Source organism: Colletotrichum orchidophilum (genome assembly GCF_001831195.1).
Source record: "Colletotrichum orchidophilum strain IMI 309357 chromosome Unknown Scaffold_69.1, whole genome shotgun sequence".
Classification (NCBI taxonomy): Eukaryota; Fungi; Ascomycota; class Sordariomycetes; order Glomerellales; family Glomerellaceae; genus Colletotrichum; species Colletotrichum orchidophilum.
The window spans coordinates 237624-263466 of record NW_019173025.1 but is presented as its reverse complement, the minus strand read 5'-3'; the positions used below and the strand labels follow the sequence as shown (position 1 = coordinate 263466).

General features: G+C 53.9%; 9 protein-coding genes across 9 annotated transcripts; 2 read left to right on the top strand and 7 right to left on the bottom strand.

Moving 5' to 3' along the window:
• Positions 1-11897: 11897 nt before the first annotated feature.
• Positions 11898-14469, bottom strand: CORC01_08273 (zinc-binding dehydrogenase; the record flags this gene model as incomplete). Its single annotated transcript, XM_022619906.1, has 4 exons — positions 11898-12064; positions 12204-12290; positions 13169-14193; positions 14273-14469. 4 exons carry the CDS (start codon positions 14467-14469, stop codon positions 11898-11900), a joined length of 1476 nt encoding a protein of 491 aa, XP_022473667.1.
• A 967-nt stretch (positions 14470-15436) lies between these two features.
• On the bottom strand, positions 15437-15688 carry CORC01_08272 (uncharacterized protein; the record flags this gene model as incomplete). The annotated part of the gene is made up of 1 exon (XM_022619905.1): positions 15437-15688. The coding sequence occupies one exon, from the start codon at positions 15686-15688 to the stop codon at positions 15437-15439; it is 252 nt and encodes an 83-aa protein (XP_022473666.1).
• Positions 15689-15971: 283 nt separating this feature from the next.
• CORC01_08271 (uncharacterized protein) lies at positions 15972-16661 on the bottom strand (the record flags this gene model as incomplete). The annotated part of the gene is made up of 1 exon (XM_022619904.1): positions 15972-16661. The coding sequence occupies one exon, from the start codon at positions 16659-16661 to the stop codon at positions 15972-15974; it is 690 nt and encodes a 229-aa protein (XP_022473665.1).
• Positions 16662-16679: 18 nt separating this feature from the next.
• Positions 16680-17195, bottom strand: CORC01_08270 (uncharacterized protein; the record flags this gene model as incomplete). Its single annotated transcript, XM_022619903.1, has 1 exon — positions 16680-17195. A coding segment is annotated over one exon (516 nt), but the record flags the coding sequence as incomplete, so codon positions are not given.
• Positions 17196-17233: 38 nt separating this feature from the next.
• Positions 17234-17626, bottom strand: CORC01_08269 (uncharacterized protein; the record flags this gene model as incomplete). Its single annotated transcript, XM_022619902.1, has 1 exon — positions 17234-17626. A coding segment is annotated over one exon (393 nt), but the record flags the coding sequence as incomplete, so codon positions are not given.
• A 98-nt stretch (positions 17627-17724) lies between these two features.
• CORC01_08268 (uncharacterized protein) lies at positions 17725-18127 on the bottom strand (the record flags this gene model as incomplete). The annotated part of the gene is made up of 2 exons (XM_022619901.1): positions 17725-17772; positions 17882-18127. The coding sequence occupies 2 exons, from the start codon at positions 18125-18127 to the stop codon at positions 17725-17727; spliced, it is 294 nt and encodes a 97-aa protein (XP_022473662.1).
• A 2995-nt stretch (positions 18128-21122) lies between these two features.
• On the bottom strand, positions 21123-22902 carry CORC01_08267 (cystathionine gamma-synthase; the record flags this gene model as incomplete). The annotated part of the gene is made up of 2 exons (XM_022619900.1): positions 21123-22610; positions 22693-22902. 2 exons carry the CDS (start codon positions 22900-22902, stop codon positions 21123-21125), a joined length of 1698 nt encoding a protein of 565 aa, XP_022473661.1.
• A 716-nt stretch (positions 22903-23618) lies between these two features.
• On the top strand, positions 23619-24334 carry CORC01_08266 (uncharacterized protein; the record flags this gene model as incomplete). Its single annotated transcript, XM_022619899.1, has 2 exons — positions 23619-23679; positions 23736-24334. 2 exons carry the CDS (start codon positions 23619-23621, stop codon positions 24332-24334), a joined length of 660 nt encoding a protein of 219 aa, XP_022473660.1.
• A 481-nt stretch (positions 24335-24815) lies between these two features.
• Positions 24816-25724, top strand: CORC01_08265 (uncharacterized protein; the record flags this gene model as incomplete). Its single annotated transcript, XM_022619898.1, has 1 exon — positions 24816-25724. One exon carries the CDS (start codon positions 24816-24818, stop codon positions 25722-25724), a length of 909 nt encoding a protein of 302 aa, XP_022473659.1.
• Positions 25725-25843: the final 119 nt, after the last annotated feature.

Genomic DNA, 25843 nt, shown 5'->3' with positions numbered 1-25843 from the left:
TGTACGGTTGAGCTACCCTGCGTGCCTGCTCATGCCGTGTCCAACTAGCCTCATGTAGACCGCCCGACTGCCGCCATTTCAATGGCATGTACTCAGAGTCTCAGACTCTTCACTCACTTGGAACTCATCCTACCGACGATTTCAAGGAAGACGGAGACACGCCATCAGTACGTGGTGTCTTTACCGTGTCTGTTGTGTTCACCAGCAAGTGTAATGATGCGACGCAAGGAAGACACTCAGAAGGATTCCAGCCGAGGTACCTCAATCACGTCTCAATCGCATTTGATCGCAACTCAACCTCGCTATGAGCATTATAATAGCCCGGGCCAGTCGCAGACATGAGAAATGCCTCATAGGAGCAGAAATGCTGGCTGGCTGGCACAGCTAGTCCCCTTCAAAGGCACCGCCTTGTTCAGTTCCAGCCCTCCAGTCCCAGTAGACCGGCGTTGTCTTACCATCCAAGACGCAAGATACTCGCCGCAAGCCAAAAGTCCAGCACATCGCTGTGTGTACACACCCAATCCAATGTATTAGCGTTCCGAGGCATGATGACGGTCTACGACTACCTAGGCCATGAGGGTACAGCGGCAATGCGTACCACGATTTGTCAACTCTGTGCATCTCACAGCCCCCTCTGGCTGCCATATGCGCCTCTGTGCACGGCGGCTATCCAAATTGCATCATGTCCGCGGTTCTACTATCACGACTAGGGATGTATCTCTGTCTTCAAATATCGGGCTCTGCTCGACATTGCGCCAGTGCGAATCGCAAAGGCTGGAGGACTTGCCGAGAGACGGCATTGAAACGTGCAATGCGTTTACCCGAAGCGCAGTTAATCGCAGCATTTGCAGTCCAACGTATTCCCTTTGAGCAGATATTCTGACCTGTCCATCCATATATGAGCCAACCAGCTGGTTCTCCAGGTCTCCAGGCTTGTAATGGTGGACAGTTCTCGGCGGTGCGATGCAATGCGGGAGGCAAGGATAACGGCACCGTCGAGTTGGTTCCTGGGACATGTTGGAATGGGATGGAGCATACCACAGGGGAAGGGTATCAACCTTGTGCGGGCAGCGGGAGCACATGCGACCTGGGGGGGGCGGGCGACGGGCCAGGAGCCAAACTCGGGACAAGGGCCAAAGGCAGCATCGGTGCAGAAGGGGGATGCCAAAGGGTGTGGTAATCCCTGCAGCTGACTGTCGCAGCACCCAGGAACCTAAGGTATTTGTACGGATAATACTCTTGGGATGCTGATCTCATGAGTGGCAGCCGGCGTTTTCCAGGCTCCCCAGAGTCCAAAACCAGTGGGCAGTGGCCCAGCCTTATTCCCCTGTGTGCCCTGGCAGGCACGCCAGTCGGGAACTCAAACTGGCCAGCCAGGGCGCGGGGAGAGGTCGTCCGCGATGATCGGGTCTGAATGGTACCAGCCCATGCTAGCCACGCCTAGTTATCAGGGAACCCAGCGGCAGCCGCCCCAAGGAGAGACCCCAGCGTGGATAGCTTCTGCCTCGCCTCGGGCTTAAACCCTAGCCCACCGGCCCGCCTTGCTGTGCCGTGCCTAGAAGCAACCAAGAAGGTACGAATACCAACCGGCGTTCTTGAAAACAACAGAGAGCAACGCGTCGGTACGAAACCTCGGGCATTTCGGCGCGATGATCTTGTCTCTGCACATGTTTGGATAATGACTCCCATCGGGCACCAAAGAGTCCAGTGGCCCAGAGGCTAGGGGGGAAATCGGGACGAGCTAAATGCCCCCCTTCCAGCCGTTTTGTCTTCTGGCGTGGCCCACTCGGTTATCGCAGCCTGAAATTTGAACGTCTCCAAGCAAGTGTCTACAATGTACATAGTAGGTGTCCGTACAGGGACGAGGGACTGACTGGGATTGGACGCAGGTCCAACGGTTCGTGAGCCGGGTCGAAAAGTGACAGGAGACAGCGGGGCCCGCTAGCGTAGCGTGCTGCATGCTGGGAGGGCCGCCCAAGGTAATTACTCTTAGTAGGCATCCGTATCCATACTGTTGGCTTGCCTGGGCACTAGCAAACACCAACTAGCCAGTCTCTTTTGGTTCCTGAGTCCTAAGTCCTGAGTCCCGAGTCTTGACTGGCGGTATAAGCGATTGATTAGCTTCTTATCCAAAATGGCGATGGAAATGGCCGCGCTGCGCGCAGCCCGTTGTGAATTGAAAAACTGATCCCCCCCAAAGCTGATAGGCGTCTAGAGCGAGTATTCCGAAACTCAAAACCAGCTCATGAATATGACAGTAGAGTGGTATTTTAGCGCACGCCGCGGCAGCTTGGGTACCTGATGTTGGATGAAGGAAATTTGCTGCAAACCATCGAGGCGGTGACGTTGGACCAATGAGACTTGGCGCACTCACACGAATCCGTCAACTAACGGGCGGCGGAAACCCAATAAGCGATCGGCCTCGGCGTTACATGAATACGGGAGTGGGCGGCGCCAGTGGCAGGCTACGAAGTTTGTGGACGGAACTGGAACTGTCCGTCAAAAAACTATCGAGCCATAAAGACGCACAGTCTCTGTCTGTCAGTGTAAGTGGGGCCAACGTTTTCGCATCGACTCTGGTCGAAAAATATGGTGGCCCTGGTGTATGTCTATGTCGGCCAAGTTCTCGATTGGGATAAAGCCAGCTTCTCGAAGCTATGGACGAGTCAATGGGAGCGGGAATTGTTGCATTTCGGGTAAGGGTGCTTTCGTCAACCACAGATATAGGGTGCATCGTCGACCTTTCTTTTCCATGGTCGTTCGGTTCCCAGTCTAGTTTGGACGGTTCGACGCCAGACCGACGTTTAGATTGGACGTACGTAATGCGGCAGTTGGATCAGTCGCCGACGGGACCTCATCACCGGTGTGCATGGAAACTCTGTTGTGGTGGCGTTACGCATGGTAAAGGAGCCGGAGATCGACATCATTCCAGCCACCTTTGCCGCTTCCTCCAGCGGGTAACTGAAATCCCCTGGGCATCGGGGTTTTCTCTGTCTCAGGCTAGGCTTGAGGAAATATGTGCCTGATGTGACCGTATGTCTCTTCCGAAGAAACAGCGCTTCACGTGGGTGGCTGGTGGCCAAATGTCGGCGAGGCGACGGGACGTGGCGCCGGCAACAAAGACATGCTGTCCCATATTGGCATAAATCTTTCAGTATCCGTATTGCGCCTGGCATAGACGTAATTGGTCTGTCTGACTGGTTGTGCTTCGGTGCGTCTTCCTCCCTTTCTCTCCTGTGTGACCCACCAGCGTCGAGGTAGGTACGTAGTTTCTCGTAACTTGGACTTGTCTGCCTGCGCTTGATTGTCGCATCGAGAGATGATGAGTTTTGTAAACGTGCGCCTATTTTCGTTCTCTGGAACCTGAAATCTGGACCAGCGACCCAGCCCAAAGTTTGTCATCCCATTGCCATTTACCGCGGGTGCTATTTTTACACTCCCGCATGTGGCGTCTCCAGCCAGGCGTCTGGTACGACGTACAAGCAGGCCAAGGGTCAATCTCGTTTCTTGACTCCAAAGCATTCGCAAAGGTTCAGTTGAACGCTCCTCGTATCTATTTCAATGGTGCAGAAGATGCAAAGTGAGTCCGATCGCAGTAAGTTGGAAGTTCGGACGGATACTGCGGCGCAGAAGTCGCCTGGCACGCCAAAATGGAAACCTGATGGGGTCCAAAGAGGGGAGCGAAAGCGAGAGGGACGTCGTCACCTCCGAAGTCGATGGCGGAAGACATAGAGGCTACACCAAGCACGATCGGAGCTGGGTCCTCGCCAGACTCGAAACGGCATTGGTGGATTATGCAACCGAGCTCACTCGTCTGACTCTAGCCAACCGTGGGCTTTCTTTTTCCCAGCAGTGCGTCCAGTCGATGTGCTTGTTTGATTTCGGATCCCAGCAGAGATGTCGTCCGAAACGGCACTCGGCTTCGCCAACTGTGACGTGTCGTGTCAATCAGGGAGGTTAGTGAAAAGGATGAACTGCGAATAACAGACGGAGGCGGGATACAGACGAGGTGCGGGCCGGTGGGAGTGGAGTGGGAGTGGGAGTGGGAGTAGGTGTGACGAGTGTATTCGTAGGGTGCGCTCGTATGGAGGATGCATGTGCATGCAGCGACGGCGTGCCTGCGTGCTTGTTGGTTTTCGAAAGTAGAGTTGATTGGCATTTCTTGATTTCGTGTACATTGGACTGACGGTCATCCGGTATTACTAATTAGTAAGGGAGTGCCATTCCGTGGGACTTTTGGGAGTCACTGCCTGCATCACGGCTGCGGTGCTGTGCATGTTGGGTTCTGGCTGACGGTACTCTGTATCCGCACCTTACTCTGAACGGGTAGATACCTACCTCAGGTATCCGTAAGGAAGTTGGGTGATGGACCAAGAGGGAGTTGTGGCTGAAGACGAGGCTGGTGCGCCAGATGCCTCATGCTTGGGCAAGTACGGATACGTCGCAAATGCTCCTTCTACGTCGCAACTGCTTCCAGTAGAAGGAGCATTTGCTGCCTCGGTTGACGCGACGGCAAGTGCGTTCTTCTTGCAATACGGATAGAGGGCAGGCTATATGCCGTCTCAGCTTGCTCCATGACACCGCATAACAGCGCGCGCCGCTTCATCCCGAGTCAATCTGCCTCCCCACGCACACTTGGTACAGTTTAACTACAGAATAGGTACGGAGTACGTCCGTACCCTTCACTAACAAAACCAGACCCCAAGACACAGCCATACCCTGTCCTGCCTCCGCCGGTTTACACGTGGATGAACCAACCTGCTCCCCGGCTGCAGGTGCCTTGGATCCTCAACAGCTGCGTCACACAACCAATCTTGGACGTCTCGACCTCGATATCGCTTGTTATACCTACCTCAGTCATTGCCTAGCCATGTCGGAGAATTTGACGTCCCGTGTATGGCGTCCCGTGTATAGCACGACCCGTCGTCGTCCTTGTCTGGGCTGTCCGAAGGGCGGAAATTGCAATCCAAGTACGGATAATGACGGCAATGATGCTCTGCCATTGCGCCGTTCACCAGCGCTTCGACGCGCCAACAGGCAACTTGCGAGACAAAACTGTAGGAGCCGCAGCACCATGGAGTCCATCTGCAGACCATCAACATTGCCAAGAGTCGCTTTGCCGGGGGTCCACGGGTGCCGTTGTTGAATGATGGTACAAAGATTGCCCAGTCCTCTGTGTAAGGCCTGCAATTTCTTCGTCCCTCGCCCTCTAGCCGCAGCGCCACGCAGTCTAGAGCTCCGCCTGAGTGTTCGCTAAATAGTCGGTCAGGGAATTCCCTACCTGCGCCCCGGCCGTCTGTTCAACTCCATGGCGCGAAACCGGGCTTGCGGGCAAGCGCACTGCGGCTGTACCAGCATCTCTGGGCCGGTAGCCAGGGGGGGGGCTTTACGGGTCAAGCTCTGGGCGGCCCTGGCAGCCTGGCACGCCTGGGAAGTGGGCGTAGCTGCCGCGGGTGGGCGTCCAAGGGGCGTCGTCCGGCATGGGCAATCCGTTTGGACGGTGAAGAGGGAGCATCAGGCTAGACCAGGGCCGGCTTCTCCAACGTCTCTGACAGCCCAGAGAAACCTGGCAGACCCCGCGAAGCTTGAACAACCGGGTCTCACTTAGGTATCAAGGCGAAATGGTTTCCTGGACATTGAGCTTAAACATACGGTGATTACGACGCGGACGGACTCGACGGCCTCCCCGGCTTAGCCAGATGCTTGGATTGGAATCAGCATCAGCCTGAAGAACGTAAGAGCACACTCCGCCATCACTCACTCGACAAGCCGGGGGGGGGAAGAATGACCCTGGTGGTTCTCGAGCTACCCTGAGCTCAAGGAGCTCCCTGGTCAAGTACCCGCTCACAGGGCATCAGGGCCCAGGAATCCAAAGGGTCAGCCGCCAACCAAGCCCACCGGGTATGCTGCAACATTTGACAACATCTAAACATTCTTTCGACGTCAATCTCCTCCACGTCGGAGACGGCTTGCGTATCCATCCATATTCCATTCCCGCCAGCGACGGCGTTTACCATTGATCGCACTGTCGACGGCGACATTTCGGGCAGCGGCCGTCTGTCCCCCATCGTCTTGGGAATCGCAATTTCCTTGCTCATCAGAACGCGGCGACGCCGCAACAAGAAACATTGCAGGAAGAGCGAATACCACTAGCGTTGCGAGCGGGCGTTCGGAATACTACCCACAGAGGTCACAGTGCCAGAACGGATCCACAGGAGGGCAACGATGCTCAGACCTGGCGGCCCCTCCAATCACGCCAAAGACACCACCCCCCACCCCCCTTGTACGCGGCACGTCCACAAGGTAGTAGTCAATGACAAGTCCATCTGTGCCATCAGCATAACCTCGTCGGCGCTGGCGCATTCCAGAGAGACATGGATATTCCCTTCACATCAAAGACAAAGCTGTCAACGGTCACCAACAACGTTTTTCTGCAACGCCATTCCTGTCACGTTAGCTGCCAGGCCAAGAGGAGTTCCACCAGCTAACGCCATACAACGGCGGCCAGCCCGGCGAGCAAGCATTGCCTCTTTTGGTGTCGTCACGTTCGGCTCATTTTGTGCGATTCGGCTCATTTTCTGCAGAACAGGACGTGGCGATGCGGCGATGCTGTCGACCTACTTGACCTCTCCATTTCGCCTCCAATTCACTGGACAGGAGTTGTGCCGGTTGACGCTTGTGCCAGGATCCAATGGAGCCCTATGCGGAGCTATCTATCGGTAAAGAACGAGCAGGGGTTTTTATAGCCCTTCAACGAATACTATGTATACCTCATTTCGTCCCAGTGGAGCCTCTGCACATTCGGTAGCTTCGAGATGTGCAGCATGTCAGTGCGCACGCATTGCAGGCACCACAAGACTTGACGGCTCCAGGCTGCGATGCACGGCCAGGGAGGTGGAGGGCCGCAGGAATCAGGGGAGGGGGGGACCAAGAGTCCAGGACTGTTTACCCTTGTATCCGTACCTTCCCCCATGTGTCTCTTGGCAGCCATTCACAGATCACTGGTGACTGCAGTCTTCGTACCGAACTACTCATCCCTCCATGAGCTGGTCGTGCCTTGAATCCTTGCAAGCCACGCCGCTCCCAGACTCCAGAGCCAACCCTGAAAATTGACGACATTCGTTCAACGTCGCGTCTGTCCAACAATTTTCTCGGGTTACAAGGCCATATACTCGACTCAAAATTGACTTCATATCAAATTTCGGTTCCTATTCCTAAGCCAGCTGCTCAAATAAGGTTCTGTTGAGCACAATATGTTGAGCGACTGCTCGTGGTCTCATGAGCGAAGGCGCGCCACGAGATATCTTCAAGACGTACGTGCCTCGTCGTTTCCTCGTGCTTGACCACCCTTGTATCATGTCGACTGTTTGAACGCGGCGCAGGATCTTCATAAAGTAAGTCGGGGAAGCACTTAAAGCTTGGAAGGAAACGAACGCCTTGCTATGTCACCAGCTTGCGCATCATGGGTTTCTTTTTTTTTTTTTTTTGTAACTTGATATTCGCCTAGTACTCCTGTTCCAGGCCATTATCAACAAGTAGATGATGTGCGCCAAACGTGATCTCAGTATAGACTACTCCTAGCAGACAGAGCGTGACATCTCCCAAAAGTTTTGTGAAGGATAGCAAGTCCAACTGGTTTTGGTTGGCTATGTGTCTCAGTCAGCGGGCATAGCAGAAGCTCTCTCTATATTTGTTGATATGTCTGTGTATCTATAAACGATGTGCAAAGGCTTGAGCCGAGACTTTTGATAGGCGTCACATGTCATCAAAATGTGACATGTGTTTGGAAAAAAGAGAACACCTCTCACTCTATCACATTCTCGTGATGCTCAAATGTGACGAGTGATCAAAGGGGCGATCTGTCACCTTGACAACGACATGCCTGCGCTCATCTGTCGCCCATCAACATACTCTAGAAACGTGCCGACGCCATGCAACCATTGCGAGTTGTCACGAGCGCACTACCTAGGCGGCCTCAGTTATTGCTCTTGAGAATAACTCGACGAGACATTCCAGACAAACTTGGCCGTAGTCTGCAGTCTCCTTTCCGAGGCGACCACATGCAAAAATGGCTCGCATGACACGATACGGACGTTTGCGGGTGACACCATGGCGGTCCAAAGGCAGCCACCGGCGTCGTCTGAGACATATAAACCGTTTGTGGGGGGGGGGGATCATCGAAATGCTTTTTGTTTCTTCTTCCTCTTCTTCTCTACTAGGGACGGGGGACGGGGGGGGGGCTCGGATGGAACGGGGGCCACACGTAGTGTACGCCATTCCCCGTCGTTCATGCAAACGCCATGTCGGCAAACCCACGCCCCCAGCATTTCGCATGTCTCAAGCCTTGCGGAGGGTTGGGTTGTTGCGGCGATATCTCGAACCGGAGCGGCTCACCGCCTCCGGATCGCGACTCACGACGCACCTCACCGCCCCGAAAGGCGGCGTCGATCCAGGCCAGGTCTTTTGGACTCGGTTTGACTACCTACGAAAAGCCCGAGGCCCATACGGGGGCCACAGGTATCGTTGGATCCCGACAGGATCCTTTGGCTATCAGATGTCTTTTCCATCACGGGACTTGCTTCACTGCGCACCTGGCGACTTTGAGACATGTCGGACGAAGAGGCTGTTTCATCGCACGAAATGTTGCGAGCTCCATCGCATTATCATTTGCAGATTCTATGGACACCCAACAAGAGCAGCAAGCCCGATAGAGTACAAGGAGGTTCTCTCTCAGGGTTCTGTATATCGACTGTTCATCCTGCCGGCCCCATCAATGCACTCTGTAATCGTATGTCGAAGTAATTATTCAGCCAATACTGGGCGCAGGCGAGGCACAGCTCAGAGCTCGTAGGTATGGAGACAACTTATTAGCAGGCTTCGCAGATCGGTTTCAATCCTGATGATGCCGAGCCCAGCTCGGAGAGTACCAACTCAGAGATCTCGCAACACATCATCTCCTATTAAAACGGAAGAGCGAGACTGAGTCGAGATTGACCGAGATAATCAACATTCTCTTCGTATTTCCCTGGTCGATCCAGCAATCTACGTCTCGACGTCTCGAGTCCGCTCTCGACCTCTGGGATCACGTGTCTATCAGCCAAGGTCGTAAAGCCTGACATAAGGGGCGTGTTCGCTGTACGTGCTCCCAGGGCGATTCTCCATGTGCTTGCAAAATCAGTACTGCATATCTTCCATACACAAATGACTGGCAATCGCGATCCATGTTGTATTCAAAGCTCAAGTACGGAGTAGCTTGAGGTGATCCTACGCCAGGAAAGGAGCGCATATCCCTATCTTGTGGTAGAGATCGCGTCTCGTCTTTCCTGTCCAGAAAACCCCCCCGGTCATCCCACCAGCCGGTCGGATAGAGCTCGACCAGTGAGTCGTGGCCACTCAAACCCGCCGTTCTCCGCTGTTGAAGAGTCAGGCTCCAGGCCCCCCATCCCTCCTCCTTCCCTCTGCCGCGTTTCCTTCCTACCAAATGAGGTTTAGAAAGGGAACGGAATAATTAAAAAAATAGTCCTGGAAACTTGAAAGCAACCCGTGGATACTTCCTCCTTTGCAACTTCCCCCTGCATCATGCAGTGGTATCGGCGACAGGCATCGTTCCACTATATTTAGGCCAGGCGGGCTTCTGGGAAGTCGAGGCCCCAAGAGAGGTGGGGGAGGCCCTTCAAGGTGCGAGGTGCAAGGTTTCGACGCCGGTGCCGTTCAGGGAATTTTGGGCAGAGAGAGGTTATTCCTTGGCATGGATATCCATGCCGGTTTCCTGGATTCAAACAAGCAAGCTGCCGCAAACCTGGACTCTCCTTCCCCAATCTCCACGTGGAGGGGGAGGCGCGTCTTTTCCTTTTCCTCTCTCTCTTTGTCCTCTATCTCTCCTGCCCGCTGGGTTTGAGTTCGAGTACGCCGTTGGACTCGTCGAGGGGGGCGGGATGCCCGCTTAAATCTTGGAACGGGTTCATTGGAAGTGGAAACGGGCTTTTGGCTATCCTCGTAACGTAGCATGTACTTTGGCCGCTGGCGACCGAGGCAGGCCTATCCGTACTCGGTACCTATAGCAAAGGGAACGCTATTGAAACGCCTGGGAACCTCGAATGGGTAGACAGCTATTGGTGTGGAACAGCCCTGCTTCGGGTAACCAGGACGGCGACCCTTTGCGGAGTGGGGACGGCGCACGCGGTTGACAATGATACCTCCATGTGCGTCGATGCTACTCTACGTCAATGGGGGTTAATTAATGGAGAGTGCAGAGCGATAGGTAAGTCGCCGACAGAGAGACCTTGTGTTGGAGAAGGGCAAGTGTACAGTGACCCGGGAGTCGGGGGGGAAGGGTAAGGGAGGGGGAAGAGGCCTGGCGGGATGGAAGAAGAAGTGGGCAGCAAGTTTGCTTGGGTGGGCCTGAGGGTGCGAGAGAGAGGGACACTGAGAGAAAAGGGGTCCTGGGGTCTTTTTGGGGCGAGGGTGAGGCCTGAGTCGGTGACTTTGACATGGGGAGACGCGGTTCGTGGTTTTTGGTAGGTGGAGCGACGCGTTTGCAGGGTCCCTGGCTGGTTGAGAGACGCGTCGGATTGCGAGAGGAGGAACGACGATGGATCGTGAAGGTGAGTTGCGACGGTTGATGGGTTGTTTGATTCCTGAGAGATGAACAGGAAGATGGTGAAGAACTAGTTTTGGAGACTTGTCGAGTTGTCAGTTTGCTTTGAGAGATAGTAATCCAAGCTTTACTTAGTCCCACATCGTGACAACCGCTACTCGGGATTGAATTTCTCTAGTCTTCAGCTCGGACTCTAAGTACAGCTTGAGATCGCAAAGACATTATTCTTCGCTACCCTTATGCCGCGCGGTTTGATTACAGTCCGAGATATCGTCCATTGGACTTAAATCCTAGCGGAAAGGCCATAGATGAGAACCGCCCTAGTTTGTTGTCGCTGCAGATAATCCGCGGCGACTCTCCTTGGAATCAATCCCGAGAATCAACATCTGGTCAGCCTGCTGTACATCGGCAGTGATTCCACTCAGCTGCTCCAGCTAATGCTCTGCTGAATTCAAGCTGTTCAAGATGCAGACTTCCCGCTCGCTTACTATTGATCGCTTTTTCCATGTTGGTTGCTTTCCGGATCAACGACGGGGGGCTCTCTCTGTGTGGGTGTATCCCGCTTTGATATCGGGGATGGAAATGAGGAAATGCGTGGATTTGTAAAACTGCCAATGATCTCTCGTAGCACGAGATGGACACATTATGTGCTTCGCGCGGCATCTGCGTTGAACTCGGGTCTAGCGGTTGCGAAAATGGATATTATTCTCGACATTTTGCATCCTGGATTTCCACATGAGTGAGCTTGCTCGTGTCTGTCTCCTGCTGAATCAAGCAATCACAAATGAAGCTTCACGGCAACTCGGGATGCATTGGTGGACTTGGCACGTTCCCTCCTTCGCCACTTCCATCCAACCATGGAGTCAAGTATCGCTGACTAGGATATCTGTACTGTCGCCGCCACTGTCAGTGTATCTCTCTCCCCTCCACTCTCAACGTCGTCTTAGGTGCCGGAATACGACGTAGATGCCAGCCGGGTTTGAGAGTTTCATCCGTGACACTTGTTAAGGAAAATGTGACTTATTAAGGAAAAGGTGATGTAGAGGAAAGCCGTTGCATGCCAAGACGAGCCATGTCATTAAGAACTCGCACAAGAGCTTTCTCTCGGCATCGCAATGATGTTCAGTTAGCCTTCACCTATGCCTCATAGTTATGGGATTCATCAGCTAGAGCACCCCGAAGAGCCTGGTCGTGAGGAGGTCTGCGCTGGAGTCAAATCAAACCATGTAGCTGAATCAACGAGAGGTTCGGCAAAGCAATATTAATCGAGGCACTGCTTCTACCGACGTTGGCATTGTGATTACATGCTCGTGACGGCATCCCATGAGGGCTTCTGGCGCTTGAACTTGTCCTCTTGCTCAAGACGCTCCGCCTCGTTTCCAAGTCGTTTGAGGGACTTGATATCAGCATGAATTAGTCCAGTAGGCGCTCCCAGAGTGACTGTATAAGTGAGATCTATTGCCATCCCTTTCACCGTCAGCCAAGCTAGCTGGTAGTCATCCATCAACTTAGAAGCTGCTTTGGTAGCGGCCGCTATGATCTCGAGCCTAGTTTTTCAACGTTTGCCTTTCGGGCCTCGGGGGTGCGCTCTTGATCCGTTGCTAACTTCTCTGCTCCATCTCGATGTTTGCCAGCATCGTGTTGAACTTGAGTCCTCCATTCTTGCAGGCCTCGTAGGCAGCTAATATCGTGGCTACGTTGCTCTCAATAACTTTCTTGTCGCCCAAAAGACGTTTGCTCCATGAATGGTTGCCTCATCATGCTTGTTGCCCCTGTTGTCTTCTGCGTATATTCTCATCGAATAATTTCCCTTTGACAAGGACGCACCGGGATAGATAGCACCCACTTGATGAAATCTGTTGCAACATTTCATCTAGCTACATACCAAGTACCACCGCATCCCAGATACGTATTGAGCACCTCACAGAGAGCGGCGTCATCAAAAGTAAATACATTCTGTGTGCAAAACCAATCCTTTAAAGGCGCGTTCCCTCCTGTCCCAGCACCGAAACTATACCGTCCTGACGAGGCTGATTGTGCTCCTCGACAGAGCTTTCCGATAGAGCTCGGCTGCGGTCTTAAGGCGAACCATGAGTCAAAGTCACCATCGAAGGATGGGTAGAGCACCAGTTTGTACGCAACTTGAAGGGAAACCATCTGTATTGTCCGTTACCGGTGCAGTGATGTATGGGAGTCACAGACCCGAGGGCGACGAATTGTACGAGTCTAGGCAGGTACCTCCATCTCTTTCGGATGTTCCAGTATTATCACGCGTCTTCAAATACTAGGAAATGAATGAGACGAAACTCAAGGCTATGAGCCATAGGCGAGGCCAGTCGGGCGTGGCCTGTCTGAGAGCTTCCTCTCGTGAGCTGCGCCTGCGTTCATGCTACTCGGATGGAATTCTTCTCGCGGGACACCACCGCCTTTCATCCAGGTTCATCTATAATCTCTAATCCGTATCCTACACCATCTCACTCTCCCCTTACACGCGAACCGTCCAAAAGCCCTCACATCCTCAACTTCACGTCTCTCCAAAAACAAACACCCCCTTGCCCTTCCTAAACCCACCAAGCGCCCCCTGAACAGCCTCCCTCAACTGCCCCTCCTCCGTACCCCAGCTCCACCCGACCTCCTCGACCGGCACGTCCCTGAACCTGCCCTCCCGAATCATCCCCAACACATCCTCGATCGCGAACCGCCGGCCCGTCGGGTCCCTCTCGTTCCACTTGCTCAGCCAGAACCCAACAAACCTCACGTCCTTGAAGATGAGCAACCCCGTCGGCAGCATCACCGGCTGCCTCGCCATGCCCCCGTACGAAACCATCGTCCCGCTCTCCCCCAAACTCCGCGCCACCGCCGTCGCCGACTTGCCCCCGACACAATTCAACCCCAGCCCGACGCTCTCCCGCCCGCCGCGCGTCAGCTCCGCAAGCCGATCCCGCCACTCCCTCGCCAAAAACTCCTTCTCCGTCACCACGACCGTGGCGCCCAACCCCGTCAACTCGGCCTTCAACGCCTCCGTCTCCGCCGCCGTCTCCCGCTCCCGAACCACATTGATGCTCCGCAAACCCCACAGCTTGCCCAGCTGAATCGCCGCCCTCCCGACGCCGCTATTCGCCCCGTTTTGTACAAACCACCCCCCGCTGCCCGGATCCAGCGCCTTCATCCCGCCGTCGGACCCCGCGCGGATCTCCCCCGGCCCGTACGTCCGCAGGATGCGGTACGCCGTGCACGGGTTCACGCTCACCGTAGCCACCTGCGTGGGCGTCAACCCTTCCTTGCTCACCTTCATCACGTCCTTGGCTTCTGCCACGGCGTGCGTGCGCCACGTGCCAAACGAGCTCGCGCTGGGAATCACCCAGTCGCCTTTCGCCAGACCAGAGTCCTTGGACCCCACGGACACGACCTCAAAGACGCCCTCGTTGCCCGGGATCGCCGCGGGCTCGGGGGTCCCGATGAGTTGCGTAAAGGGCGGCTTGGCGCCGTAGGTGCCCTGGATGGTGTTGATGTCGGCCGGGTTGATCGGGGCCGCGAGGGCGCGGAGGAGGACGGCGGAGGAGGGGATCGAGGGGGAGATGGAGTGTGTGTGTAGTCTATTGTTCACAAGCGTCAGTCAGTCAGTCGGCCACAAGGACAGTCTGTTCGTCGGTCGTTGAGTCGGTCGCTACATACTGCAAAACGTCGTTGGGCTCGCCCTCCTTGGAGAACACCAGCGCCTTGGCTTGTGTGTATCCGTACGGACCGGACTTGTATCGTCGTGCAACCCGGGGGAGGTGTTGCGCCGCTTGTCGGCCCGCAGCCGGTCGCAATGCCGAGCTCAGCGGCCGAAGCACCGTCGTCGCGGTGGTTGTGCGTAAGCTTGTCGCCATTGTTGTATGCATGTGTCAGTCGTGAACGATGACTCGACAATTGACACAATGACAAAAGTGGTGGTTGCGGGTCGTAGTGTACAGCGCAGCAAAAGGTCGGGGGTGGGAAAAAAAAAAGTAGCTCTTTTCGAAGCTGCAGGTCCCGGCTCTGGCTCGGTAAACGGGCGACCGGTAGAGCTCCAACTCACAATGACGTCTCCCACCGCGGCCGACGAATCAGCCCACTAGCGCCGTCCTCTGAAGCAAACGCCGCACGGGAAGGGGGTGGCCCCGCTGCTTCCGCGATTGGCTCGAGCTTCCCACACCATTCAGCCCCGGGGGAGGGACGGCGGCCGTAGAGAACATGAACGGTGCTCCGGGTAAGGTAGGTAGTCAACGGACCACGGCAAACACGGACCGGCAGTCTCGCAGCGCGCTATCCCGCACAGGTACAAGTGAGTTGAGCGGACGGCCGGGATGCATAGTGACATGTTCTAGCGACCTGCTGCAGCATCTTCTCCAGCAAAAAGTAGCCACGGCCATGCTAGGCTCTTCGGCGCGCTAAAACAACCTGCAGATGCAAGCCTCTCGCCACATGATGTGTTCAAGGGGCCATAGCGTCAGTTTCGGATGACGCGGGGTTCATCTGCCATCGTTCTTGTTTTCACCAAATGGGCTCCATATGGAAGCCTGTCTTCCTGAGCCGTCTCAAAATCCTTCGCCTGGTCAAAGCATTGCGGTCAATTTGGTGGCTTAAAAGGGAACAATGTCGGTGATCGTTATGGTAGGTTGTGAAAATGTAGTCTCTATTACTGCTGCGGTGGCCACATAAGCACTTGGTCAACTGCTCCGTAGCATGGCGTTTTCAGCCATTGTGGCTAAGCCCAAAGCATCTTCGCCCTTTTTGATAGTTGCTGACTCTTCTTTATTTTTAAACCATGTAAAGGCTGACGCGAGCTCGATTTGTTTCTCGCTTTTCTTCAGATCGTCAGCCTCGCCACCATTTCTCAATCCCCTCAAGCTTCTCCATCAAACCCGTCAACACAAACATGTACATGAGAAGGTAAGCCGTAGAGTAGAAAGGGTTTGACCAACAAGCCCGCAAGGAAAAGAGATTTGGGGTCCATGGTGCCTGCAATTTCCAGACAGCGCAATGAGACGAAGAGAAACACACAAAATAAAGAAAGTGTAAACATTGTATGTCAGAATGAGCCCGCGGCGCGAGCTGGGTATCTTGCATAACTTCTTCCAATCTTGCCTCCGCTCCGTTCCACGTCTGCTTCATTCCATCTCCGCCACTTCGTCCCCAGCTCTGGCTCGAAAGTAAATTCAACTTGGTAAAACGCTAGGAAATCGTATTGGTGCATCCGCTCGGATTCGGTCGTTCGCTCGTCGGCGCATATTAAGTGGGTTTTTCTTTTTTTCGCATTCGACAAAAAAGCCGGTTCCCGACTCCAAAAACCGGCAGCTCTGAAGATATCAGTCATGACCAGTGTCGGGCTTCGTCCGTCTCTAGTCAGCGATTATTTAATGTTTTTGAATAAGTCATCTCCCAGACTGCCTCCGTCCCCTACGTCGAGTCTGGCCTGGAGAGCGCTCAGCTCGGGGATCATGGGCGGCGGCGGCCCTTGGACCTGAGGTGCCCGTGGCTGCGGGATCTGAGGCTTGCTCTGCAATTGGCTGCTGGTCTCGCTGACGTTGGGGTGTTCGTAGACGATACTGGATCGTTTTTGCGGCGGGGACGATTCGCTGGTCCTCAACCTCTTGAACCAGCCGCTGCTGCGCTTCGATTTCTTTTCGTCGATGATGCTGCCTTGGCTGCGGCTCATGGGACGGTTATGGGCGTTGGACTGGGTTTCGCCTTCTGCATATGCTTGGTTCAGTAATGTCCGGCTGAAGAGACGACGGATGCTGCCTTGTCTGCTTGACGCTGCTGGAGAGAGTGGTGTGTCATCCGAGAATCCTTTCGTACCATTGGTAGTGGCAGGCGAGCCTGGAACTCCTGCCGTATGCCCATTTGTCTTGCTCTCGACCTTTTCCTTGACGGCAGAACCGGAGTCCTTGGTTTCGCTCACACGCGGGGTCTGAGGAGGCGTGGGGACCTCCTGAACGGGGCTGGGGAGCGGCGGGGGGATGTTGGTTCCGTCGGTCAAGGAGCCGAACTTGAAGTCAAGCTTGGGGAGCTCGAATCGCTTCGAAACGGTGGGAGGCATGGTGGACGGTGATGCGGATTAGGCGATTTGTGTCATCAATTGACTTGTTGGTGCAAAGACGAGGTTGGGCCAGGATGGGTCTGTTTGAAAAGGCGAGGCTTGCAAATGGCAATTGCAGGATCCGCCAGCAGCCAGCTCGACAAACAACGCGTGACAGGCAGTGAGGGTGGTTCGCCCCGTGGCTTGTGTCGTTGGACGGAGAGCAGGGTAGCCGAATCGGACCCAGTGAGAGTGCGGGTTGTGGTCTGGTGGGACAGCGAGGTGGACGAGCGAGCGAGTGCGACGCAGCAGTCTGAGACTTGTAGGGAGTAGAGACTCAGGGAGGGGATCCGCTGATCTGGTGGAACTTGTATGGAACCGGAGAATGGAGCCGAACGGTCTTGTCAGTGAATGTCGAGGTTGACGAAAAGTTGGGCAGCATGCAGGGTATGCTCCAGAGCGAGATTGGGTCTGCGTCTTGTGCGGTGGCGCACGAAGGAGCAGACGAAAGGGTGGACAGGCGACGCGGTGTACCGGGTACCCGTATGAGTGCAGGGTACGGAGTACTTTGTAGGTTGTGCAGCAGGTTCGGGCTATGTATTGCCGCCGTGCTGGGATTCGAGTAGGGTCTCTAGGTATCCGTACCAAGAGGACGAAGGCGGTCGTATTGAGCCACGATGGTATTTGAGCTGACCTGGAAGGGTAGCCATAGACTGGGTAGGCGGACAATCGTGAGGCGAAAGTGTCGTAGATTGAGACGGCACAGACAGCGGTGCTAATTGTACTTGAAGGTCGAGTCGAGTTGGGCTCCAAGGACGTGGAGCTGCAGAGGCCAGAAACGAAACGAAACGAAATGGCGAGGGAGAGAAAAAGCAGGCCCAAGAGAGGAAGAGAGGCCCGGGGACGGTGGAGTAGAAGAATGGAACGGCAAGTCGGGGGTCAAATGGGAAGTGAACAGTCTTGGACGATTCGGGATGCTTCAGGAGCTGGCGTGGGCGTTGGATGGCGGGATTGTGCAATGGGATTGGACTGGGCTGGATTGGATTTGAGATGTCCTGCAGGGGTCCAACACTCTGCGTGTTTGTTAGTAACCAGGTCGTTCCCCGACGGGTGGGATGGCGTCGCACTCACCCTGGGGCCGGGCACGGTGTCTGACAGGGATGCGCCTGTTCACTCGGTCTTCTCGTCTTTTCTTCCGCTGTTGCTTTTTTATTTTATTTTATTTTATGTTGTCTTCTCACTTTTCCGGTTGCCGAAGGTCCACGGGAAGCAAAGTGCACACATCTTCGATGCTCTCGCTTTTCTTCTTCTGTTTCCTCAGAGGTGCCCTCACAGACAAATGAGGTCTGGCCCCATTGCTTCAGGTTGGTGTTCTGTTCTTCTGGGGAACTGACCTGAGCCTGGTATCCCTTATCGCTGGGATGGCAGTTCAAGGTGCCAGCCAGATTCAGGCGCGGGTCTGGACCCTGTATCAACATCTGTGCCATTCTGGATAGCTTTGCTGTTCACCTTACATACTTACATAAGACGCCCTTCCAACCGTGCGAGGATTTCCCTCATTAATTGCGGCAGGCATGGAAACAAAGAGCACAGGTGCGGCCTGTCAAGCTTAAGACGAAAACGGGGGCCGCGAGTTTGAACGTGGCACTGACATTGGCCATTGCACTTGCACCTGCCATTGTCAACGCACTGACCGCGCCTGCTTTTTCGTTCCAAGGTCACACACATCATGTCCATGTCCATGTCCCCCTTCCCCTCCTCTATCGTGTCGTGCCTTCCAGCTGAGTGTCTTGGGTCTTGGTCTTGTGCATGAACATTGCTTACCTAAGTGCATATCTCCCGACGTGCAACACGTAATTCCACCGTGAATCCCTCCCATCCGTCCTATCCGTCCAGACGTCAAACATCCAGCATTATCGGCGCTGCCTCCCGAGTCACAGAGTTGTCACTGGCAGCCGGGGCGTCCTTTTGCTCCTCTGCCCGGTGATTTGGGACTGCGACTGCCATCCAATGCCTGCTCATCCACCACTCTCGATTGTGCCGTGGTTGCCACACTCTCACCCTCAACGCTAGGGGGGCAGGATCATGGCGAGCTTGGCTTCACAGCCACTGATATGCAAGAGAAACACGATCCAAGATGCACCGAGTCGACGCCTGCAGGAAATTTTCCGTGAACCTGCACTAGCACAACTTGCACGACACCCTCTCGGCTGCACTGTGCGGATACACCACAGAGATGACGATCCAGGTTTGATGGCTGCATGTCGGCGCGTCTCAACAGGTTTTGCCTGGCACGCTGCAATTCCATCCGCCGCCTCCCTTCTCCTCTGATACGATGTGCAGATAAACATCGACGATATGGGATTGTCATATAGGGTACCTGCGCATTCCTCGGATTCAACCTCAAAATTCATTTGCCAAACATTTGCGTTCCTCAGTCGGGACTTTGCTGGGTCCAGCAAATGTCAAAACCATGTCTTCCAAGTTTTCTCATTCGACCATTTCTAACTCCCATGTCGACGCCGCGCCCACCGTCTAATGCCATGATTTGGGTCCGTTCCCGGGCTAGCAGATCACAACCACGCATTTCCGCCAACGAGGCCACGGCGTCCCCTCGTCTCGCTCACCCTAGCAATACGGCCAGGAGCCGGCCTTCGTTGAAGCTCCATACCTTCCATACAGAGACGTGATCCCGTTGCAATTGGTCCGGCTTGCTCGACGGTCCGGCAAACAAAGCGAAATAACGCTCGAAGAGCCGTTGCGCCGAGCCGTGTCGCCAATAATCCCGTTTCAGCAATCGAAGTCAACCGGGGTTCATCTGCCGCAGACGGGGGACCTCAAGGGACGCTGCATTGCCAACTCGCAGCCTTTCCAACAAATGTCAAACGCCCCCCCGCCCTCCTCCTCCCGGTGCTGATCCGGTTTTCAGACTTTGGTCCTATGGAGGTCCAACGTGGCCGCCTACCGTTGACGGCATGGCTAGATAACGGGGCTATTTCATGTGGCGATCGTCGCAAGGCTTAAGACGACACAACGCCATTCATGCTACGGCCACGACCACGGTGCGCAATAGATCGTCCTCCAACATGAGTCAATGATAAGTGCTGACAGCCTGACGCGATGCTGACTGGCAGTTCTGCGCCAGCCCAGTCTCAACTGCGGTCACCTATCGCGTTTTCAACTTCTCGGTCAAGCGAGAAACATTGGTTTCCTAAACGGGAAACCAGCTCCATTCCGAGTGTCCTCGCATGCAGGCAGGCCGCTAGCAACAATCCCCACGACCATGGCCCACGACCCTTGATCCTTGAGCGCGTGGTTGTCCCTGGCCGTCCCATCCAACCATGAACGAGACCAGGCAACCCCTATTTCGCGTTTTCCCGTCATGTCTTCGTCAAAGTTCCGCGCACAAGAAGCTTTTCTTGCTCTAGCCCGAGACGAAGAACAAGCGGTCGAAATTATGCGAGGAAATTTGAGCTATCCCACCTGATTTTATTTCGCGGCTCATCATTCTGCCCATTAAGGATACAGACCGTTTTATGCAGCCCACACCAAGAGCTTGGTACGTGCCCGGTACCGTGGCACGAGGCGATAGAGTCCGTCTCCGCTGCTTGGTTCTCCAAGCAAGGGCGTTGAAACATTTCATGGAAACACAATTCCCTTTAGCCGGTACGGACATGCAGGTACGGATACGCAACGCCTTTATTTCCTCCATCATCTGCGCTTATCTCCTGAACAGATTATTTTGTTCATGGGTCTATCGTGGGCTCCTTGGATTTTGGAGCTTTTGACCTCTTTGGGTTTTGTTGATATCCGATTCTTCGCAAGCAGCCATGAGCAACGACGTTACACTGCTGTCCACTTTGGCCCAAAATGCACAGATAATGTCAGAGCGTTTGCGCCGAGCATGGCTCCGGCGCGCTCGATAGACCGGAAACGATCAGGCATGACCCATTTCAGCTACCCTGGTTCGAACGGTGCTTTCGTATTATGGTTCGCACATCACCCGGCGCCAACAGTCGGACACGGAGCCCACCGAAATCTCATCTGCTAAAGAAACTTCCCGCTGACTCGATCGCGAGCTGCCGCTGCGACTTTGATCATTACGCCTGGCGGGGCCGTTGGGACGTGATTGGAACGGTTGGAGGCCGAACTCGCCCCAGCCGGAGGAGCAGAGAATATCCATGGATCAGGAAATAGACGGACCCTCACTGAGTTCCGAACTTCAAACCTCTTGCCGTTGTGGGCCCGAGTTGCGTACTGGCTTCGCATTGGCCATCGGCGGGCCGGCATGCGGCACGGGACCCATCAGACGACACTTGGTCTCAGAGACACGGAGGTAGGCTGGTAGGATGGCGTTCTTCGACCGTGTTGCCGAACACAACTGCTAACTGACATGCTTAACTGCAAGATTTTCCTGCATCGAGACAAACGAAGAGTGGCCATGTGATCATGTCGGCACGCAATCCCCAATGTCTCGTTGCTTCATTTTCCTTGTCCCGCATCAAGCTCGTCTGCTTTCATAACTGCATACTTGAACACATGCAATAACTCTCTAGAGTCCTCCAACCCGATAGACACTCTGATCTGGGCGGGAGAGAGCTTCGTGCCAGCAAACTCGGCTTCGTTTTCCTCGCCGTAGATCAAATATGTATAGCCCAAAGCCAGAGTCCGGTGGGCTCCCAGGTGAGGACCGTGGTACACGTGAAGATTGTCGTAAAAGGCTGCTGCGGCTTCCTGCGACTTGAAGCCGAGACTGAATAAGCACCCGTAGCCTGGAGTGAAATCGGCCGTGGGTTCCCGCATGAAGGCTTCATAATTGTCTCTTGCTCCATCATGCGATGCAGTGGGGTAGAAGACATGCTGTATGCTACTCCGCCCGCCCTTGGACCATTCATGTAGCCAATCGGTTACCATCTTGGCATTGGAATTAATAATCGCCAGACGATGGAGATAGTCGTCGCTATTGTGCCTCAAGATCCTGGCATCTTCAATGTACAAATCATTGACAAACTCCTCTTCAAAAGAAATCTTGAGTCTTTCATAGAAAGAACTCGATGGGTTGAGGATCGCGCTACCTCCCATGACATCGGCGTGGCCGCTGAATGTCTTGGTCAGGCTGGTGACGACGACATCAGCAACTGCAAGTGCGTCAATATTGCAGACTCCGCCTATGGTGTCATCGACAACAAGAACAAAGTTTAGCTCATCAGCAAGCTTCCGTAGGTGGACAAAGTCCGGCACGGAGAGCAGTGGATTGCTCGGGTATTCGGTCCAGAGCGACAACACTGGACGTCCCTGGGCCTGTTCTTCCCTGAGGAAGGCTTCGAGTGCGGTCGTGTCGGTTACGCTGGGAAAGAACTTCAAACCTGTACCGTACTTTTTGATGACGTGCTTGGTTTCGTAGAACGAGACGCCCAATATGATACTCTTGCGCTCTGCCGTCTGTGCCAGTCGTTGCAAGTGCTGGTGAACATTGTAGATGGCTGCCATTCCAGACTGAAATAAGTAAACATCGGAAGTGTCTACCTTCTTCTCCCTGGCCCTGGCAGGAGCACGCTCGGCCAAGTAAGCAATTCGCTCACGAAGAACTTTGTACGGCCCCTCTAGTCGTTGGTTCTGTACAGGGACAGCTTCGAGACTGCGTTCATGGAGCTCAGGCAGTCTGTCAAGTACCCGCTGAGCCAGTCGGCTTGAAATGGCAACACCAGTGTCCGACCACCACGGCATGACATGAATCAACTTTGCTATGGGGAAGATTACCGCAAAGACATGGATGGTGTCATTGTCGGCTCCACTGCTTTCGAAGGCCCGGATTGATACCTCTGAGCTGGCGAGTGTTTCCAGGTCGTCTGTTCGATTCTGACTGGTGATGTAGTCGACACATGCTTGTGCTATTTGCAGTCTTGGGAACAAAAAACAACCATGCTGGTCGGGTTCCAGCCCCGATAGCTTGATAATGTGCTCGCCAAGCTGGATCCCGGGAGTCCGATGTCAGCACAACAGGTCATTGGGGTAATCGGTAATCCAAAAGACAAAAGTTGCAAAAACTTACCCGGGCACAGTCCTTGTGGAGTAGGATTCGTGGGTACATGCTCACGACCTTGGACAGATGAACGGGGTCTCGCTCTGCAAGCTTGACGAGCGCCTTCCATCCGGGTATGTGGGAGGTGACGGCATGGCGCGGAGCTGGAGGTAAAGGATGTGACCACAACGTATCAATGTGGGCTGGTTCAGCGAGTGATGCAACTTCAAGGCTGCCCATGATGAAGTCTTGTCCGTATACGAAACTGAATGGTCAAAAGTGCCGATCAAGTTGGGTTTGAATGGAGGGTGTGGAAAGCATAGATCACATAGAAATGCAAACAGAGGAGAGACCCCATTCATATCCCGGACTGGGAAAACCCTTAGAAAGTCAAATCATGTCTTGAAATCAAAGGCTGGTTGGTATACGCTGATATCTGGGCAGTAAGTTTGGCAGCGCCTCCTCTATGGCGTTATTTGCTTGCTCTCGCGGCCGAGCGGAACCAGGTGGGTGGGTCTGTGACAATGTGGAATATAAAGAAAGTCCGACGTTCGCCTCGCCGGAGTAACTTTCGAGGGCCGCAAATTCTCATTCAAGTAACCAATGAATTCAACAACATGCGCAGAAGCTATTTCTCCCATCATTGTTCGAGCGAGGAAATAACTCATCATTGTAATCCATTATAGCTGAATGAATCAGTGCAGGTGTCATTGCCGGACGGGATGAGCCGACTTGTCGGCTTCCAATTAGACCGCAGGCCTTTCAAGAAGAGATGCGAGTTAGTTTAGAGAAAATAGCTTGCGGAGAAGAAAAATATTTTCACCCACAATCTCTTACATATTTGAATTACAAGGCTGTTGACTTTACCAAGTATCCGTCTCGACTCGTGATTATTGCAATAGGCCTCATGTTCAACATAACGTGACCTCAACGACACCAGACACCATCACATCACCATGGTCAACGAAGCGAATGGCAAAGCAGCCCGCGAGAAGTTCACTCTCTGCGTATTCTGCGGTAGGCCTTTATGATTTCCATCGCAACACCGTTTGCTGACACCATGTGGATGACAGGGGCTAGCGAAGGAGTGTCGTCGCAATATGCAGAACAGACAGAAGCACTCGCCGCGGCTATGCATACGGAGTCATGGTCTCTCATTTATGGAGGTGGCACCCTGGGTCTAATGGGAATCCTGGCAAGGAGCCTGGCAACCCTCTCCGGCCCCGACGCAGTACATGGCGTAATCCCCGAGGCCCTGGTCAGGACTGAGCGGGGAATCGTCAAGCCAGACACCGTCCAGTACGGCAAGACCACTCTCGTGCACAGCATGCACGAGCGAAAAGCCTTGATGGCCAGTGAGGCAAATGCGTTTGTGGCGTTGCCGGGCGGCTACGGCACTGTGGAAGAATTATTCGAGGTGGTTACCTGGAACCAGCTGGGCATCCACGATCGCCCAGTTATCTTGTTTAATATTGGTGGCTTCTTTGACCAGCTTCTCGCGTGGATTGAGAATTCTGTTTCACAAGGGTTCATTTCAAAGGGCACAGCCGGCATTATCAGCGTTGCCAACACCCCAAAAGAAGTTGTTGGTAAGATTCGCGAGTATAAGTTGGCCGCGGGAAGGCATCTGTTGGATTGGAAATCAAAGGAAACCAAGACATTGGCAATTTGAATTGTTGGACTATAGGAACTGTGTTTACTGATAGGCTTGTGCCGCTAACCCCCGATTTAAATTGATGACCCAATCATCTGTCAAGTAATCCTAGTTTCGTTAAAGTGTACCTGCCTTGTTTCACGGTTAATCTTTTGCCTAGTTATGTACATATTGTCGTCCCAAGCACTAGGGTGTTGATTCAGCGCCCACCTAGCAGAAGAAGCGCGTCGAAGAGGAGTCGGGTGAAAGTTATCTCTGTGCCCATTTCACCCCCAAAACTTTTCCTCGGTTGCCAAAACCATGCACTGTCATGTAAGAGAGAGTCATGACGAGCTCGCTTCCATGTATCTTGTTTGCCATGTTGAACGAGAGAACTGGGCCTTAGGCTCGGGATAAAAGACTCAAGCTCCTCGTTGTTTAGTACGGCCCTGGGTACCAAAGATTTCACAAACAAGAGCCCCTAATCTCCGCTACAACCATCTATTTGACGAAAAAAAAAATGGCCTCTCCTATTCCAATCATTGCTATCATCGGGCCCACCGGCATCGGGAAAACTCGCCTCAGCGTCAACATTGCCTCAGCTGTCGATGGCGAAGTTATTTCCGTCGACAGCATCCAGGTGTACCGGGACTGCCCCATTATGGCAGCGCAGGTCACCCAAGAGGAGATGAAAGGGGTTCCGCATCATTTGGTCGACTACCTCGATGTAGCTGAAGAGCCCGTCGACTTCACCCCCGATGCCATCCAGTGCATCAAGTCCATTCACAGTCGTGGCCGCATACCGATTATCTGCGGCGGCTCGACCTCTCTTGTAGAGCCGTTGCTTTTCCACCCATTTGTCCAAGAGCAAAACCTACTCGTCTTGGTTCTAAATTCGGATATCAAGACTATTGCCAACCTTTGCGACCAGCGAATTGAGACAATGATGAAGGATGGCCTTCTGGATGAGGTCAAGCATCTTTGCAACTTGGAAAAGCAACATGGACGGTTTGAAGATGCCACTCGATCGGGGGCTTGGAAGTCAATCGGCTACCCGGAGCTTCGCAAATGGTGCTCTGCGGAAGATGCCCCAACGGCGGAAAGACTTCTCAGAGAGGGAAAACTGTTGATGCAGCAAAACACAGTGGGCTACGCGAGTATGCAACTGGACTTCTTGTGGTCTCGCTTTATCCCGGCATTGTCGAGCAACCAGAAACAGTGCACTGTCTTTGATGTTACATCACGAGAGACGTTTGCTCAAGAAGTTGAGATACCAGCCATCAGGCGGTGCAAAGATTGGATCTTGGATAGTGCGCAGGAATTTAGCCTGGTTCGGACGCGGGGAGTTGGCTTCGGGGCCGACTTGGTCCCACGCAAGGAAATGGCCGAGGTCACGAGTTCATTGCTCGGGAACTTTAACACGATGTAGCTACTTTTAGCGTCAATATATGAAGGGATTTTTTTTGTTGGAATGCGGCCGGCAGACCCAAGTAACAATTCAGATTCCTCACCTCAGACACGATAGTTGACAAAGTGAACTTTGGACCG